This window comes from Octodon degus, unplaced genomic scaffold, assembly GCF_000260255.1.
Source record: "Octodon degus isolate 3935 unplaced genomic scaffold, OctDeg1.0 scaffold00060, whole genome shotgun sequence".
NCBI classification, from domain to species: domain Eukaryota; kingdom Metazoa; phylum Chordata; class Mammalia; order Rodentia; family Octodontidae; genus Octodon; species Octodon degus.
In genome coordinates, this window is record NW_004524636.1 from 1,355,454 (window position 1) to 1,374,247 (window position 18,794).

The 18,794-nt window shown below is 40.0% G+C and overlaps 1 protein-coding gene across 4 annotated transcripts in view; it reads left to right on the forward strand.

Annotated features, from left to right (window-relative positions):
* Ptpra (protein tyrosine phosphatase, receptor type A) overlaps nt 1-18,794 on the forward strand; it is a 217,590-nt gene that overhangs the window by 185,993 nt on the left and 12,803 nt on the right. For 2 of the 4 annotated variants that reach the window (XM_023718562.1, XM_023718561.1), the window contains exons 2-9: nt 2,110-2,203; nt 7,656-7,746; nt 8,837-8,913; nt 11,949-11,985; nt 14,362-14,459; nt 15,637-15,756; nt 16,451-16,617; nt 17,831-17,966. In XM_023718562.1, the coding sequence (XP_023574330.1) occupies nt 2,110-2,203; nt 7,656-7,746; nt 8,837-8,913; nt 11,949-11,985; nt 14,362-14,459; nt 15,637-15,756; nt 16,451-16,617; nt 17,831-17,966 (820 nt within the window). The remainder of the gene's footprint in view (nt 1-2,109; nt 2,204-7,655; nt 7,747-8,836; nt 8,914-11,948; nt 11,986-14,361; nt 14,460-15,636; nt 15,757-16,450; nt 16,618-17,830; nt 17,967-18,794) is intronic. The other 2 variants (XM_004634249.2, XM_023718560.1) reach the window with 1 other exon arrangement.

An 18,794-nucleotide genomic window follows, 5' to 3' on the forward strand; every position in this document is an offset into this window, starting at 1 on the left:
AAAAAAAAAAAAAATTAAAAAAAAGAAAGAAATATTTGAGTATTCATTATCTACCTCAAATATAAATAAAACACACTTGGCAGATAAATACAATCCTATTTTTGTTTTTCAAAATATCAACAAATACTTAGATATTTTTGGGTACATTATTGCATTGTTGGGTTTTTTCTTTTTTTCTTTTTTCTGAGACAGGGTCTTGTATAGTTCAGGCTGCCCTTGAACTCACTATGATCCACCTACCTCAGCCACCCAAGTGCTAGAATTACAGGCATGCAGTGGCCTGGGTTGGCTTTTGTTTTTGTTAATCTGGAAGTAACTTCAAATCATTAACAAGTTACCACCTACAAGGGAATGGAAAACAATTGAGACATGGCAGGCAACTTCTGCTTTCTACTAAATTATTGGATGATCTTTTACAGCCAATAAATTATTTTTCTAACACACTTGAAAAAGCAGGATGGGCTCTTTTTTTTTTAATGTATTTGGTACAGGGTCTCACTAAGCAGCTCGGACTTGTAGTGATCCTCCTGTTTTCAGCCGCCCACCCCACCCCTGGGATTACAGGCATGGGGCACACCCAGGGTGGGGCCTGCACAGCATGTGGTACCGAGGATTGAACCCAGGTCCTTGTGCTTGCCTAGGTAGGGTCTTAGGCCACTGAGCTATCTTCATGGCCTGACTCTTCTTAAAATATGGGAAATAAAGCTAATGGACCATAATATGCTTTAGTAGATACATAGCATGTTACTGTCCCTCACTTAACTGTGCTGGGAGACTGTGACAAGGTTGCTATGAAAAGGGATATTTCCAAGTGGATTGCTTTTCTAGAAGGAAACTGGACTATGGTGTGAATGGCTAAAAGGAGCAATCTGTGTACAGCATGACAACTGTTTTCAGATATTTGACAAGCTAAAAGGATTTCTGTGAATCCCGCCATCAGTAGAAGTTGCAGGTTGTGGCTTTTATCCTAGTGTTCTAAGCTGAAACTTTTATTCACCAGCATTTTTTTTTATGAGAAACCATTAAATTTAATAGAAACACTTGAGAAAGCCACTTACAGAGGTTTCCAAAACATACTCAAAGTTTAAGGGGGGTATGGGGCAAGTAAACTTTGCTTAGCTCCTTAGTGGAAGGGGATAAGAGAAAGAGGTGGAACCAGTGGTGTAGCCAAAATCTGCATGGTGAGCCTGACCTCCTTCCTCAGAACCCCACATCTTTAGCAGCATAGTTTAATTCTTGGGTTTCCAAGTAAGGAAGGCATGTATATGTCATCTGGTGATGGGACTGAAGGGATATCTGAGAGGAGTGAAAGATCTGGATGAATTGTCTCCTGAGAAGTGAGTCAGCCAGTATCCTGTGGGAGTTACCAGGAACTGTGACAAGGGTTTTAGCATTTAACATTCCAAGGCATTGGGGTTCTGGGTTTTCAAGGGGCAGAGAAGGCAGCAGCTGACGGGGTTTACGCTATTTATGCAAGGGAAATGGAAAAGAAATTGTGTACCTGGGTTTTGTGTTCTTTTAAATAGAGCTTTCCTAAGAACTAACTTGGAAGGTAGTAAACTTCCCATCACTGCAGAGTATTTATGCACTCAGAACTACTAAGTAAGAGTATTTGAAATAGGTTTCAAACCCAGAAGTGAATGATATTTGGTGTGTTCTGGAGTTCCTATGCAGCACACCAAGACAAGGGGAAAAAGGCAGGATTGCAAAGGCAGAGACAACGTAGGAATTTTACACTAGGAGAATTTTATCTTCAGAAAAACCCAGGAATTTATCAGATAACTTAGTAGTATTACTGTAGCAAGGTTGATAAGATAAAGCAGCATAAAATTAATGCATTTCTTGTAGGCCACAAACAGAAAATCTAATAATACTTTTTAAAATATGCCATTTACAGTGGCATCCAAATGAAAGTACTTAGGAATATAGTTTAAAATATTTATAAAATCTTAATAAAAATTATAAAAATTTTTGAAGACAGTAAAGGAAAACAGCATAAATTAATGAAGAGATAGGATCAATGCATTAGAAATCTCAATATTGTAAAGATGTCAATTCTCCCCAAATAGATGCATAGATTCAATGCAATTCCAATAAAAATCCCAACAGGTGTTTTGTGGAACTTGACAAGCTGATTCTAAAATTTATATGGAGGAGAAAAGATCCAAGAATAGCCAAGACATTCCTGAAGAAGAAGAACAAGGTGAGGAGATCTGCCTTACCAAGTATAAAGTTATTGTAAAATTTTAGTAATTAAGACAGTTTCATATTGGCACTGGGATAAAAAAGATTGACCGGTGAAGTAAGATCCCAGAAGCAGATCTGTATATAAATAGAAATCTACTTATGACAGAAATGTTCTTGCCATTTTAGTTGGGGAAAGAATAGCCTTTATAATAAATAGTGCTAGAATTGAACCGACCCTATGGGAATAAATAAAGTAGAATATTTATCTCATGCTATATGCAAATATCCATTCCAGTTGGTATGAACACTGACATTTAAGGGATAGAACTCTTAACATGCAGAGACCATAATGTAGGAAAATACACTTACTACCTCAGTAAGGATTTTTTGTCTTAGAATATTAATAAAGGGAAACATAGATGAATTTAACTGTATAAGATTGAAAAAAATCTGGTCATTAACAAATACCATAAAGATTTGAGGGCAAGCCACAAACTTAGTATAACACAGTTAACTTATAACACAGTTAACTGATAAAGGATAAGTATTCAGAATATATAAAGAACTACAGATTATTCAATAAATGAGTAGAAAATAGGGAAATGCTGGGCTAGGTGCTTTATAGGAGAAGAAATCTTTTAAAAAACAGTAAACTGTGGAAAATGAGGAACCCCATTAATAGAGAAATGTAAATTAAAGCCACACAACACTTTTCTGACAGTAACAGATGTTGATAATACAGAACAACACTTTAATGTGGCTTGGGGGGATATAAATTGGTACAGCTAGCATGAAAAACAATTTGGTCTTACCTGCTAAGGTTAAAGAAACACCTCAGATTCTTGTATTTGTGCATGAAAAACACGTACAAATTCATGTGCAAAGCATTATTATTAACTGCAAACAACCTAAATGTTCATCAGTAGAACAGAAAAATCATTTCGGTTAATGGTGTCTGGAGCATTAAAGTAAGCAAACTTAGTTACACATGATGATAACCTGGAGGAAACTTAAGAATATAAGGTTAGGGGCCAGAGGTGGAGTTTGACAGTGCCGCACCCACCTGGCAAGCGCAAGATCCTCAGTTTGAGTCCCAGTATCCCCTATCCCCTCCAGAAAAAAAAAGTATGTGGGGGGGGGTGAAAAGGATATAAGGTTAAGCAAAAACAGTCGAGTCATCGCTTTATTTATGATTCCATTTTTATAAAAAATAGAAAGTACAGTAATACACTAAGGATGCAAAAATATATGGGATAGTAAAGTAATAACACAAAATACCAATTTTATATGTGAAAGTAAGAGGACATAGGCCAGCGAGATGCTGAGTGGACTAAGCACCTGCTTAGGCAAGCACAAGGACTGGGGTTTGATCCCCGGTACCGCATGCCATGCCGGCCTCACTCTCAGGTGCTCTGAGCTGGCGACTGATTCCAGGCGTGGTGGCACACACGCCTGGAATCCCAGCGCTGAGGAGGCTAAAAACAGGAGGATCACTATGAGTCCGAGTTGCGTGCCAAATTTGAGATCCTGTACCAAATACATAGACAAAAGAAGACATAAAAAGAGCCTAAAGAATACTTCCAAGTTAAGCCAAATGGCATATGCTTTCTTTTAATAAACACATTTTTTAAAAAATTCAAACAGCTTGTGTCTAAATAGTGTTGGTTCTGAAGGCTTAAACAAGAGATGAAGTGGTGTTGGTGCCACCTAGTGTTCATAGAGAATCTTACGTCTTCTAAACTGGTTCTACTGCTCATTCCCAGCTTTGAACCAAGTTTTTTGGTAGAAACTAAAACTAAAAGTAATAGGGTTCCCCTTGTTTTCACCCCTGACATAGATTCTTCATCTAAACCTCTGTGTGTAACTGCGTTCTCTAGGACAAGCCCTGTCTTTTCGCTTGCTCACCAATGGCTCTTTCTTACTGGCTTTCCTTTTAGGAGCCTTAGCCCATCCAGAGAGCTAGTTTTGCTTCATCATGACTTGGGGAGTGAGAGATGCTGGTAGGACTGTGAGGTGGTGGGCATTGTCATCCTGATCCTTCTGTTTGAAGACTGTTTTCAAGAACGTTGTATCCTTTCCTCTGTCTATATTATTTTAAAGAAGAACACGGGAATTTTAGAGAAGGGATGTGCCTCTGAATTCATTCTGAGGGCTTAAAACATTGGCATTTTATCCAACTCTGTACCAGGATAGGAGCCTGTAGATATCTAGCATACGTGAAGAAAGAGAAGGCAAACTGTGAGTGAATTGAACGCAGCCCAAAAAAATCTCTCTTCCCTTTAGGTGTTGATAACATAGGTTCAAAGGGAATTACCCCTGCAGAACTTCAGGTTTTTAACTCCAAAAGAAAAATTTCTTGAATAATTGAAGGCAGATGGACTGTGGGAACCCGCTTTCCTTTGTTTGGGGGTCTTTCGTTTTCATTTCTTCTATTCTCATGCTGGTTCCCAAGAAACATATTTGCTCCTTTCTTAAAACCCTTACTTCCATCTGGAAAAATTGGTTTCCTTTGGGCTGTTGTTTCCTTGGTGTATCTTGAAATTTTTTGATGATGGAAGCCAGAAATCTGAGAGTTGCCCTTCGTTCCTGGATTTTGTCTCCCCGATCCACTTTTCTTCCCCCCACCTCTTAACTACATTGATTCTAATTGTAGACTATACCTTAAATGCATCCATTTCCCTGTACTGTTGTCTGTCCATGCCTCTGTTCCATGCTTCAATTCTTGCCTCTCTTTAGTTTTATTTTCCACATAGGAACCAGAGTGATTCTTTAAACTTTTATTTTATACTATTTACATTTCTTGTGGGAAGTTGGTACGTGTATGTAATAACTTCATAATTCCTTGTTTCTTCTTCTTGCCCTGAGACTAATTTGTTGTTGTTGTTGTTGCTGCTGCTGCTGTGGCTGCTGCTGCTGCTGCTGCTGCTGCTGCTGCTGCTGCTGCTGCTGCTGCTGCTGCTGCTGCTTTGAAGCAGGTATTTCACCATGTAGCCCAAGCTGGCCTTGGACTTGCAGCCATCCTTCAGCTTCAGCCTCCTGAGTGCAGGGATTATGGGTGTGCACCACCTCACCTGGCCAGAGTAATGCTTCTTTTTGTTTCTTTCTTGTTTCTTTATTTTTTCTTCTCTTTTCCTTTCTTTTCCTTGCTCTTTTCTTTCTTTCTTTCTTTTCGGTCTTTTTTTCCCCATAATTTTATTGAGAAACAAATAACAATAAGACAGTTTCAAATCAAATTGGTAGGACAGTTTCAATAATTAACACATTGCATACTCTCTTCCTAGTGGTTATTTGCTGCACAAGATGCAGACATGATATCCTGTTGACAAACACTATTGGAACAAATCTCTCTATTCATTAAGAGAATGTAACTATCCTAACCATTTTGAATACACAGATACAAAATGGACATTCATCTGTATCCCCTTTTTTGTTTAGTTCCGTTATTTGAATATTATAGGTGTGTTAACTCAGCAAAATATTCTAAAAGAGTCCAGTAGTCCATAATAGTATTGGGTCTTTTCGGTCTTTTTGAGACAGGATCTCACTATGAAGTTCAGGCTGGCCTTGGTCTCACTTTGTAGCACATTCTGACCTCAGAACTGATATTGATCCTCCTATCACAGCTTCCCAAATTCAACATACAGCACCATGCTCAGCCTTCAGAGTAATTATTTGATGGAAATTGAATCATACTTTTAAAACATAGTTTCCTGATATATTTAAAATCTGAACTTCCTATGCAAGGTCCTATGTAGAAATGAGTGATCTACCTTGCCAAGTTCATCTTATTCCTTCTGCCATTCTCCCCAACTTTACCTTGTGGTCAACCCCTCGCGTACATTTCAGTTCCTCACACAGCTGAGCCTTCTGCCTCAGAGGCATCACAATGTTACTTACCTAACCTTTAAATTATCTCTGATACTATCCTGTTCTTTTGTTACTTTTATCATGGTGTATAATTATTTTATTTTATTCATTTTATGCACACAAGTTTGTATTGTTGATGAGGACAAGAACAGTTTTATGTTTGATTTACTCTGTTTGCTCTGTTCCTAGCCTGGTACTTAGCCTATGGGATAAATAATGCATATTTGTTGAAAGAATGAACAACGAGTAGTACATGAACCACAATTTACTTAACTATTCTCTGATTGCTGAGTACTAAAGTTATTTTCAGTTTGGGGTCATTATAAATAACAATGTAAACTATTTGAATATAAAGATTTTTGTTTCCTCCAAGTAGATTCTCAGAAGTGGATTTGTTAGATAAAGGGTATAACATTTTTAAAATTCATAAAACAGGGGCCAGGGAGATAGCTCAGTAGAATAACAAGCGCAAGGTTCTGAGTTCAATCCCCGGTTCTACAAAAAAAAAAAAAAAAGAGTTTGCTCTGTAAAATTCATAAAACATATTTCCAAATCACTTAACCGGAGGCTGTCCAGGTTGGAATGTAAAACTGCTTTTCCTATCTCACCCCCCCTTTTTTTTTTTTGCTATCTTTTTGAATAGGACATATGAAGGAGATCAATTCAAATAAAATGTAGCTTCCCCTTTCATAAAGTTCACTTATTGAATGTTTCTTTGTGCCACACATGAGATTATCCCATTTATTCCTTTTGATATTATTATCCCAATGTTATAGATAAGGAAGCTTGGGTCTAGGGGGTTTGATGTATTTCTTTAAGCTGATACAACCCAGGCTGTCTCACATCAAAACATTTTATACCTGACAACATACTTGCCTGTGCTAATTTACATTTACTCTAAAACTATTGCACATTCAATCTCACATTATACAAGTCTTCCGAGTCCCAACTGCTGCATGTATGTAAATCCCCCCTTCCACCCACCAATCCTTGTTTCCCTGCTGTACAACATTAGAGGCAGAGTGCCTTGTCCTTCTGTAAATTCCTGGGAGAGTAGATCTGCCTTTAAAAAATAAAAGACTTTAAAGGATCTATTTAAAGATAGATCTTCAAAATAGTTAAGATCATTCAGTGGGAGGGGAAAAATCACGCAGTTATTTTGGAGCGACAGTGTAAGGAAGCTGCTCCACATGGCCAAGTGGCCTAGCAGGACTGTGTGGTTCTCTGAGAGGCAGTTCATCTTTGCATAGTGGTTAGCATGAGAATCAATAGCCCATTTTTTTCTGTTATGTCACCCACTGTTCTTTACAGGGTTCCATTTTAACTCAGCACTGAAACCAAATAGAGTGGGGTGAGCTTATACTATAGTAGCAGAAAGGGCACTTGGCCTTCAGGGGATTCTTGGTGTTAAACTCTGAGGAGCTTGTAGCTACATAGGGGACAGATACATTCTATGTTAGATGGCAAATATTCATCTGGGTCCATGGCTGGCTCTTCAAGAAAAGGTAAGTCATACTACTAGTTCAGAGTTTAGTGCAACATTCTACGTGTTAGTATTTGTTCATTTTAATAACTCCTATAATTTTTCCTTAACCTTTTAGGCTCTCCCTGCTTGTCCTATCCAGGCCACCTGTGAGGCTGCTTCTAAGGAGGAAAACAAGGAAAAAAATCGATATGTAAACATCTTGCCTTGTAAGTATTTGTAGGGCTTGGAGGATGTAAACTGAAACTACATATGGAGCCAAATTTCCTGAGGATAGGAAATCTTGTGGTTTCTCACAGGAGAGCAGTGGCTTGAATGGGGTGAAGCCTTGAGGCTTCACATACAAAAAACTTTTTATGACTCCTCTGGCAACCCTACAGAGTTGTGGTCATTGGTTAGGATTTTTGTTGCAACCCCAGTTTCTAGGAGACGGAAGAGAGCAGCTTCATGGTACCAGACAAGAAGTACATTTCTGTAGTGGTAGTTTGTGTAGTTCTCAATGGGAGAAATTACAATACAGCATTCTCTTCATAACCTCTTCCTAGAGTTACGTCTTTGCTAATGAATTGGTCTGTCATCTAACAGATACTTTTGTAGGCCAGTAGGATGGGATATGCATAACCTAGGGGGATGTGAGAGTCTTATTTGAACTTTATTTTTATATTTACTTTTTTTTAATATATATTTACTTTTTAAAATAATTCAATCTTCAAAACTTTTGTTTTGGTGTACATAATTACATTAGTACTTATGTATAACTTATCAATAAATGAATGTATATCAGAGATACCTGCTCAAATTTTCATTGGTGGAAGTAACCAAGAAAAATTTGAGACATCATCAATATGGAGCATTTGTTATATTTTATATATTTTAAAATATAATTGATACAGGGCTGGGGAGAGAGCTCAGTAGAGTCAGCGCTTACCCAGCAAGCACAGGGTCCTGAGTTCCATTCCTGGTACTGCAAAAAGAATTTTTTTTAATGAATAATAAATATACATATATACATATATATATTTGATAGTGTATACATTTTTTTTCTTATATTATCAATTTGTCTATCAAAGAAGTGTCCTTTTTATTGACTGCTAATATTTATATATAGATACTTAGTTCCCTTTTCATAGTTGAAGTATTCCAAATTTTGGGACATTAAAAATAATGTTGGAGTGACACTTTGAGAAGTAGATATCTTAATACATATAGAAGTACAGATATCTCAACTACTGACATCTTAGGAATGGTGAGAAATAAAATTTGATCTGTTAAAGTAGGACTTGTTCATTTTTTTCCTAGATGACCATTCTAGAGTCCATCTGACACCTGTGGAAGGGGTTCCAGATTCTGATTACATCAATGCTTCATTCATTAATGTAAGGAACTCTTGCATTTCTCATTTATCCCCTGAAAGACCACTGGCTTCCATCTGATGACTCCTTTCAGATGGATATTTATCATTTTAAGTTTTCCCTAAAAAGTCTGATTTTAGTGACTGGATTTTTTGTTTATTTGTTTTCTCTTTTTGAGACAGGGTCTCCCTATGTAGCTCCAAATTTGGAACTTGAGCTCACTTTGTAGCCCGACTCGTCTGGAACTCACAAGAATCCTCCTGCCTCAACCTCCTGAGTGCTAGGATTACAGATATATATCACCACATCTGGCTTAGAGATTGGATTTTTTAAAGATCAATCAAATAGTTTTTATTTATTTATTTGGTACAGAGTCTCGCTACACAGCTTGGATCCTTAGTGATCTTCCTGTCTCAGCTTCCCCAGCACTGGAATTACAGACATGCACCACCACACTTCAGTGGCCAGCATAGTGCATCCAAGGTTCTGGGGCTGGCACAACATGTGGTACCTGGGATCGAACACAGGTCCATGTGCTTGCTAGGCAGGCACTTAAACTGCTGATCTATCTCCCCAGCCCAGTCAAATAGTTTAAAATATATTATGCTTATTCTGTCATTATCCCCAAAGTTTCCCATGAAAATTTTTGAGTCTATGTGTTTTTCTTTTAGAGTTCTTTATTGAGCTTATTTAAATAAGTATAATTTTTAATCTATGCATTTTTCTTTTAGAGTTCTTTATTGAGCTTATTTAAATAACTGTAAACAAATGTAAGGCCTGGCCCTCAATAGTAAAAACAAGAAAAGAATAGTACAAGAATACCTGACATCAAGTAAGTCTGGTTAGTCATATCTGCTGTGAAGCAAGGCCTAAGAAAAGAAAGTGATTCCAGGCATCATGGAGTGGTAGTGACAGGCAAGAAGGGATAAGATCTGTAGTCTGGGAAATATAAAGTCAATTAACCTGATTTTTGTTGTTGTTGTTTTGGTTTGCTTGTTTATGATTAGGGTCTCACTGTGTAGTGCCGGCTAACTTTGAGCTCACTATGTACACCAGGCTGGCCTGGAACTCACAGTGATCCTCCCATCTCAGCCTCCACTGTGCTGAGAACACACGAGTGTGTCACCATGCCCAGCTTAGTTAACCTGGTGTTGCTAACAGGAGAAGACAAATCGGGCAGTGACACAGTTAATAAGTGAGCTTCTAAGATCCTCAAGTCTTAGGAAGACCAGTTTCCTCACTTGTCTTTGGATGTCTAAGAATGTATAGGGTCTTTTGAAATGTTTCTTTTTACTGGTAGGTACCACCTAGAGACAGCTGGGATTCAGCTTTAAGACTTCACAGAAAATTCAGGAGCTAGAGAGCTGCATTTCATCTTTGACCATAATACAAGATCCAGCAGTTTTGCATGTCACATTACTTTATTGTAGGATTTGGTGGCACACACCTGTAATCGTAGCACTCAGAAGGCTGAGACAGAAGGATTACTGTGCGTTCAAGGCCAGTGTAGAATATGAAGTGAGATCCTGTGTCCATCAGAAAAATCATATTTTATTTGTTAGACTGTGCCATCTATATTGTTATATAAGCATGGTTTCATTGAAGATATATGAGTTGATCTCAGTAAAAATGGGGCAGGAAACACCGTAGGCCTGGCCTTGTACCTGTGCTTTCAAGCTTTTCACGGCTCATGTGCACTGGTGAGAATTTAGCAGTGATTTCTTGGGAAACAAGAATATGATGTATTTAATATGCTCTTAAGAACTTCTTAGGAAAAAAAAAAAAAAAGAACTTCTTGGTTTTAGTTACAACTATAGCCTTCTAAGCAGAATTTAGCATTCTGAACTAAGATTGTCTCAATTCCCATCTTCTCAGGTTAAAAATATTTGCTAAAACTTACATTCCTTTTCTCAGTAAAAAATGTAACAAGTTTCTTGTTGCTGACTAAACATGTCCATCTCTGAATCTGAAGTTTCCTCCTTCTGTATTGGGAATCAACTCTGTGCTGCCTTCATGTAAACTAAAAAAGAAATGGGTTACCAGATTGAAGCTCCTTCTTTTATTGGTCACTACTTGAATGCTTGTATTTTTATTTTATCATCACTTTGGTGTTTCCTGGTGACCTGCCAAAACTGCTCCCCTTGTTGCCTATTTTGTTGCTGTTTGAAAGCAGTAGAGGGTGATTCAGAAATCCTTAAATAAGCTAAGTGTGGTGGCCTATGCCTATAATCCCAGCATCCAGCACTCATGAGGCTGAGGCAGGAGGATCATTGTAAGTTCATTTTGTAGACCTGCCTGGGCTACAAAGTGAGCTCAGGGCCAGCCTGAACTGCATAGTAAAACCCATTCTCAAAAGAAAAAAAAAAAAAATTATTAAATGACTTTTCATTTCCTAGCACTTCTCAAGCAAAACTATGCTATATTTAAACAGTGAGGCTGAAAAATTGTATAACTAAAATAAAGACTGAAAAAGAAAGATGTGGGCATTGGTTAATTTTTCAGGCTCTCCTTATTTGTTGAATGCCATCTCCAGGTTCCTTTCCTTCATACCACCCACTACCTGTAATGGAGAAGCCCATTGTCAGACCTTGGGCACTGTTCCACTATGCCCACAGAAAGCTTTCCCAGAAGGCTTTCATGCCTAGATAAAGCATCTTCAAGAAAATAACCCTTTATCTTTCTCAGTGTGAGCCTGACTTGCTCTCTAGAACCACCTCACTGCTTCTATCTTAGAGTGTTCTTACCCATCAGCACTAAAACCTATATTTGTGGCTGCTGATGCAGTATTAGAAACATAGACCAGATGGTTGGTGTTTGGGCATTCTTTTGCCAGTATTGTGTAATTCACTGAGAAGACTGCTTGAACCTTTCAAATTTATAATCTTTGATTCCAGAGCTAATCCTTGGGACTTTCAATAATGGAAATTCTTATTAATCATCTGGACCTTTTCACAAGGGAGGCTTTTTTTCTTTCTAGCTTGGAGTCAGACTAGAGAATCTGATTCCTGTCAACATTTGGTTTTCACTTCCTTCTTCTTCCCCTTCTCCCCATACCCTAGGGCTATCAAGAAAAGAACAAATTTATTGCTGCACAAGGTAAAGTATCACAACTTTTTATTCTTGCTCTTAACCACAATCCCATGCTTAATGTAGCTTTTCTGCAATTTTATTATCACCTAGAAGCATATTGTACTGTACAACAATTAAGGGCATTTGTGTGTGTGTGTCTTTTTGAGTTTCACTATGCCTAGGATCTCACTATGCAATTCAGGCTGGCCTCAATCTCATAGGGTCCTGCTGCCTCAGCCTCCCAAGTGCTAGGATTACAGGTGTGCATCACAGTGCCCAGCACGGTGTTCATCTTGCTAGCTTACTATCCTGTTGTCCTTGAAAAATAATTCCTCTTGTATATATGTATTTAAGACTGGAGAAGGCTGTATGCACACACAACACAGTCTAATGAGGCCCTCTCTCTCTAGGGCTAATTAACCTGAGGCTCTACCCATGCTGCTCAAGGTTTGAGTTTGGAGTCAATCTCCACAGTAGACCAGGCACTTCTCAGATCTAATCTGATTCTTCTCCCAAACTCTTTGGCCTGAGCTCCACTATTATTCACAGATTGTGTTCTAGGAACCCTTAGAGCAAAGCTCAAAGCCATGGTTCTGTACATGGTCTACATGTCTTAGCCAAAAATATTTTGATGTTTGCATTACTGAAAATTTGAGAGGCTGAGGTAGTTTAGTGGTAGGATGCTTGCCAAAAATCTGGGTTCACACACAGGCACACACGCACACGTCAGGGATCATATTTTAAAAAGAAAAGCAATTGATGTTATTGTGATCTACCAAGCTAATTTATTGTGGTCAACAAATATTTATTGGCCATGTGTTATGTGTCAGATACTGGACTAAATGATGATGATATGGAGAGAAAGAAGGCCCTGTTTTTCAGAGCCTTTACTTGTTTTGTTGTTTGGTTTTTTTGTTTGTTTGTTTGTTTGCCTTTACTTGTTAGAGTAAACCTTATAACAAATATTAACAGCTATATTGGTAAGTGACTATGCTGTTATTACGATAACCATTAGCTACATGTAATTTATAATTACATTTTTAGGGTTGGGAATGTATTTCAGTGCTAGAGGGAAGGCTTGCCTAGCATGTGCAAGGCCCTGAGCTTGATCTCCAGCACCTCAAAATATTTAAAAATTAAATTTTAATTGATTAAATAAAACTTGATCTTAGTTCCTTGAAGAGGACATCATGATGCACACTTATAACCCGAGCACTCAGGAGGCTAAGGCAGGAGGATTGCCATGAGCTTGAGGCCAGCCTGGGATACGTAGCAAGACCCTATCTCAAAAAAAAAAAATTTTTTTTTTTTAGTTCCATGATCATACTGGGCAGATCTTAAGGCTCAGTAGGCATGTATTGGACATTAGGGGCCTGACCATTGCCTAACTACACCCTTCTTTCCTGTCCAAGTTACTTATCAGTTACTCCGCCCTCCAGCATCCAGCTCACATACTAGCTACTCAGTGATAATTTGAGCACCATGCATGGTCTCTCTGATTGTGTTGTTGACCCTAAAGTATTCCCTGAATTGAGGTTGCCTGTGACTTCCTGATCTTTCTCAGACTTCATCCTCTGAAATCTCTTCATAGTGCTTCATAATCCTTGAAACTATTAATAATTTCCCAACATTTGGTTCTCTTGATTTTTCTCTGTTCTAAATGTTCTTCTGGCACACATTGCTTTTTTGGGGGGAAACTACCCGCTTGCCCCCCCCCCCGGTCCCTCTCTCGGGACAGGAGCTTTCTTTCTCTCAATAAATATATTCTTCTCAAAAAGATAAATAAATAAATTTTTTTAAAAATAAATGTTCTTCTGGCTTTTTTTCCTCTTTGTACCCCCTAAATATAATTTAATTTCTCTAGTTTGTAGCCCACACTGGTCTCAAATTCACTGTGATCCTCCTGCCTCAGCTTCCTGAGTGCCAGTATTACAGGCATGCGCTGCCACACATGACTTGAAGAGACCTCTCTTGAGTGTGTTAGCCATGTTTTCAGAATTTTGTATTTCCTTATTGGGATGCCCCAAGACTCTTTAGGTTCAATACCTGAGACTAAACTGTGTCTCTTACTCAACTCCCAAACTGCTTTTTGTCCTTTTTTGATACCAAAAATGAGTATCAGTGAGTGAAATATGACCACCTAAACAACAAGCTAGATTCAGAATTACGCAAGTCTCTTACTGTGTCCCAGCTATGTGAATTTGTTCATAACCATACCTGGAATCCTGGGTAAGGATACTTAGGAAGCATTTAACTGATAGTTGAATAGATGGACAGGTGAATTATAGATTTGTGAGAAGGTCTGAGCACAACCTTCCAAAAGGCAGAAATGGGTGTTCCCAATTTCCTATCATCTTTCTTTCCCATAGAGTGTGTTCTCATCTTTGCTATTGACTACTTTAGGACCAAAAGAAGAAACAGTGAATGATTTCTGGAGGATGATCTGGGAACAAAACACAGCCACCATTGTCATGGTTACCAACCTAAAGGAGAGGAAGGAGGTAAGTGGAGGTTAGACAGGAGGTTTTCCAATACAGGAGTGGCCAGCAGGGGGCTGTTCTGCTGGAGCTGTGACTTTGAGCATGGTAGTCTCATTTTTGTGGCCATGTGCCAGTGTTTATCTAGACAGACATAAGCTGGTACATTTGCCAGATTTTTCTTTGGTCTGGAAGCCTCCAGTTTACTTCAAGGAGGGCCCAGGGCAGTTTTCGAGGCCTAGTAGTCAGACCTCTTCCTTTGGTTTCGGAATGACTTGGAATGAAGACTTGGGCCCATTAGCTAAGGAAATGCCACAATGAGACTTTTCTCAGTTGGTATATCTAGTCCCTTCTTATCCTGGTTTCCTGGCCCTCCTCTTGGGGCCTTTAATAGAACCTAAAGTTAACAGAGGGAACTGTATGAACCTAGCTGTAGGAATGTAGGGAATCTGAGGATTCATCCAGTTGGTAGCCTTCTGGCTGCTGCTTTTTTTTTTTTTTTTTTTTTTTTTGGCTGTATATTTTATTACTGACCTGCCAGTTCCATTATTGGGCCACAGCCAGTGCCATTCCTAGATCCTAGATTTAGTCACAGTGAAAAATTCCCATTAAAGATAGTCTTTCTCTGGGACAGCCTTTTAGTCTCTTTGATCACTATCCTGAGGTTTGGGGTGTATTGATCAGTAACTCCACAGTGCCTGGGAGAGATACTGCTGGATTTCAGGTCAGTTTCTCCCAAACAGACCTCTGACCCTTAGAAGCTGTCCAAGTCCTAGCAAAGGAAAACAGCCTTAGGCTTCTCATTTACAGTCTTCGTTGTCCATCCTGGGTACCCTCCTTATAGCAGGCCACTGGTTCCAAAGGTTCAGGCAGGCTTGTTCCTAGAGTCTGACCCAGGTACTGTGGAAATGCAGATCTTGTAAGTAAAATGGCTTCAGATTTTATCTGAACTGAGGGGATAGGGATGGAAAGATCGATTAGTATGGGGCTGAGACTATGTGTAAATAAAGAAATTGTGAGGGCTGAGGAATTCGATTAAAGGATGTTAGAATAAATAGGTCTCCAGCTGACTGAGATGAGAAAAGAGGCAATAGGGCTTTCTGAGGACATAAGTATATGCTTTGTGGGCTCTTCCTTTCAGGCCCTTTGCGTCTGAAGTGAAATCTGAGGTAAAGAAATATGTATCTGGGTTTTTTTCCAGTGTAAGTGTGCCCAGTACTGGCCAGACCAAGGCTGTTGGACCTATGGAAATATCCGTGTGTCCGTAGAAGATGTGACCGTCCTGGTGGACTACACAGTACGAAAGTTCTGTATTCAGCAGGTACTGTCTCCTGCCCTTTTTCCAGATTCTTGTTTAGGATCTGCTCACCACCAAGAGAATAAGAATTAGCTGGGTTGTCCCCACCCTTACTCAGAGTACTGAAGAATGGCTGAGTGTGAGATGTGTTTTGATTCTGAAGTCTGTAGTCTGGCCTTTACGAGACTTCTCTACTGAAGCTTAAGGGAGGAATATGTTTGTGATGGGGAAAAGCACCAATTGAGGTACATGATTACCTTAGGTGCCAGGTGTTGAGTGGAAAAATCAGGAGGTGGCACAGACTCCTGGATGCTCAACTCACCTCCTCCTGCCTACGCCAAAGACTGCTTGACAGATGTTAGAGCCTGTCTTGGACTCTCCTGAGCAACCCTGAAGGCCTAAAAGTTGATTGTACTAAAGGACATGTGGTACAGTGGAAAGGGGACTCATCAAGAATTGCATTTTAGTTCCTACCGTACCACTTATAAGTGCTAGCCCTTGACAAGTTCATTTAAGCTCTGAGTTTTCACCTTCCACACTCATAGGCCAAGAATAATGGTACTGCCCCTGCCTAACTTATGGGTTTACTAGAAAAGTTCTCTCTTACCGTTATTTCCCCATTGTCATTGATAGCCACTGCTATACACCCCATCCCACCCCCTGGTGCTGCCCAGCCATGAGTATCAGAGCCAACATATAGAATCTCCTCACTTCACAGGTGGGTGATATGACCAACAGAAAACCACAGCGCCTCATCACTCAGTTCCACTTTACCAGCTGGCCAGACTTTGGGGTCCCTTTTACCCCAATTGGCATGCTCAAGTTCCTCAAGAAGGTGAAGGCCTGTAACCCTCAGTATGCAGGGGCCATCGTGGTTCACTGCAGGTTAGTATGGCTGCCCCTTGGTTCCCCATGTCCTTACTCAGTGCCAGAGCAGGAGAATACAACAGGAACCCTGGCTAAGGATGTTAGCACTGAGCACATGAGCAGTAAGGGCCCCATGTGGCAGCCAGAGAGATTCCTAAGTTCTGTTGTAAGGGAGAGAATATGACTTAAAGAGAAAAGCAAGAGCAGTCTTCCGAAGTCAAGAGTTGGGAGAGCCTCGTATAACCCTGAGCTTGAGACCCATGGTGCCCATGTATACTTGAAGCCTTCAGATCCTTCTGTTGCTTTGTTGTTTTTTGCAGTATGAGGGACTGAACACTAAGCTATATTCCCAGCTCTTTTTATTTTTTATTTTGAGAGAGTCTTACTAGGTTGCCTGGACTGGCTTCAAAACTTGTGATCATCCTCCTTCAGAACTGGAATTGAAGACTTGAACCACCAGACCTGGATTTTTTTTTTTTTTCAAATGCCTTCTCATATGTAACCCAGGCTGGCCTCAAACTCAGATCTTCCTGCCTCACCCTCCCAAGTTATGGGATTATAGGTATGCAACATCACACCTGGCTGCCCTCAGACACTTATAAGTGTCAAGAGATGCAGCCGTGATAGCTAGAGTTCTATAGAAATATAGATTTGAGACAAAAGCCTAATGTCCCAAGAGAGTAGAAAACAATAGAGCCCAAAGAGAGCTGCTGTCTGTCACTTGTAAATTATCAGCAAGCTGGGATTCAAGGCTACAGATAACAGCTTCTCCTGCAGGTGTCCTGTTCTTTGATCCCTTGCTTGAGGTGTTACCAGCTAGCATTTGTGTGGACCTAGTGTTAGGCAAATGGTGGAAAGTTAATAGAGATAGTAGTTCGTATTCACTTAAGTAATTATGCACATTCCTTAGTCTGCTTTTAGCCCTCAATACATGGGAGATGCTTCTGAGGTTCTTGGCTCACTTGAGAGAGACTAATCTAAGTGAGACCTCTAAAGCTACATTCAACAGGTCTTGTTGTTTCTCTTGGCACCAACCCATAACATACAACAGAGTTCAGGCGTTCAGGACACAGTGAAGTCACTGGTTCCAAAAGAATCCCAGCTCACCCTGTTCAGAAGTAGGATTTAGAGACCTGAAGAAAGAGTGCCAACCTGTGCCATCCTTCCGTGTCCCCTCCCACAAAACATGCCACCCTCCACCCCCAGTAATACCCCCGCTCTTTGGCTACAGTGCAGGTGTCGGGCGCACAGGTACCTTTGTCGTCATTGATGCCATGCTGGACATGATGCACACAGAGCGAAAGGTGGACGTGTATGGCTTTGTGAGCCGCATCCGGGCCCAGCGCTGCCAGATGGTACAAACAGATGTGAGTTATAAGCCAAAGATTGAGGGGATTCCAGGGTCAAAACTGCCCCCTTTACGGGCTCACTCAGTCTCCAAAGTTACTGTAAATGATCCTTGTACAGTGTGATAAGGACCCTTATAAACTGTGTATGTAAGGAAACAGTACAGGGCCAGGGATGTGGCTCAGTGGCACAGTGCCTGCCTGGGAAGTACAAGGTCCTGAGTTCAATTCCTGCTACCAAAATAAAAAGATAAGATAAAAGAAACAGTACAGAAAAGGTGTGGCTTTGTGCCTAGGAAGTCAGGAATCAGTGTCATTTTCACTGGAATTTCACTGGAAGCAGACATCCATGAGAAAAGCAAACATGCCAGCACCCACAAAGTTCAGATGCAGTGGCCATGTCTGGGAGCAGCAGGGAGATGGGCTCTGCAGTCAGTGCACAGCATGTGAAGGAAGCTGGCTACAAACTGGGACTCGCAGACTGTCACAGGCTTTGTGCTTCTCTGGTTTCTGATGGCCCCTAAAACTTATCAAATCTGCCCGCTCAGACTGAGCAGAATCTACGTATATCCTTCTCACATTGCTTACAGTACCTGCAAGGAGGCTTGAACCCTGTCACCCAAATTAAGCACCTGCAGAGGGACTCACACACTTTACGTCCTGCTTTGTGCCTAGGAAGTCAGGAATCAGTGTCATTTTCACTGGAATTTCACTGGAAGCAGTGAGTTCTTATTGTCTGAGTTCAGACAATAAGAGTAAATTATCTTATCCTGCTAGGATCAAAGGAGAGGTGGACTAGAGTAAAGTAGGGTTGGGAAGGTGATCTGCCACCACAAGGACTGTATTGTG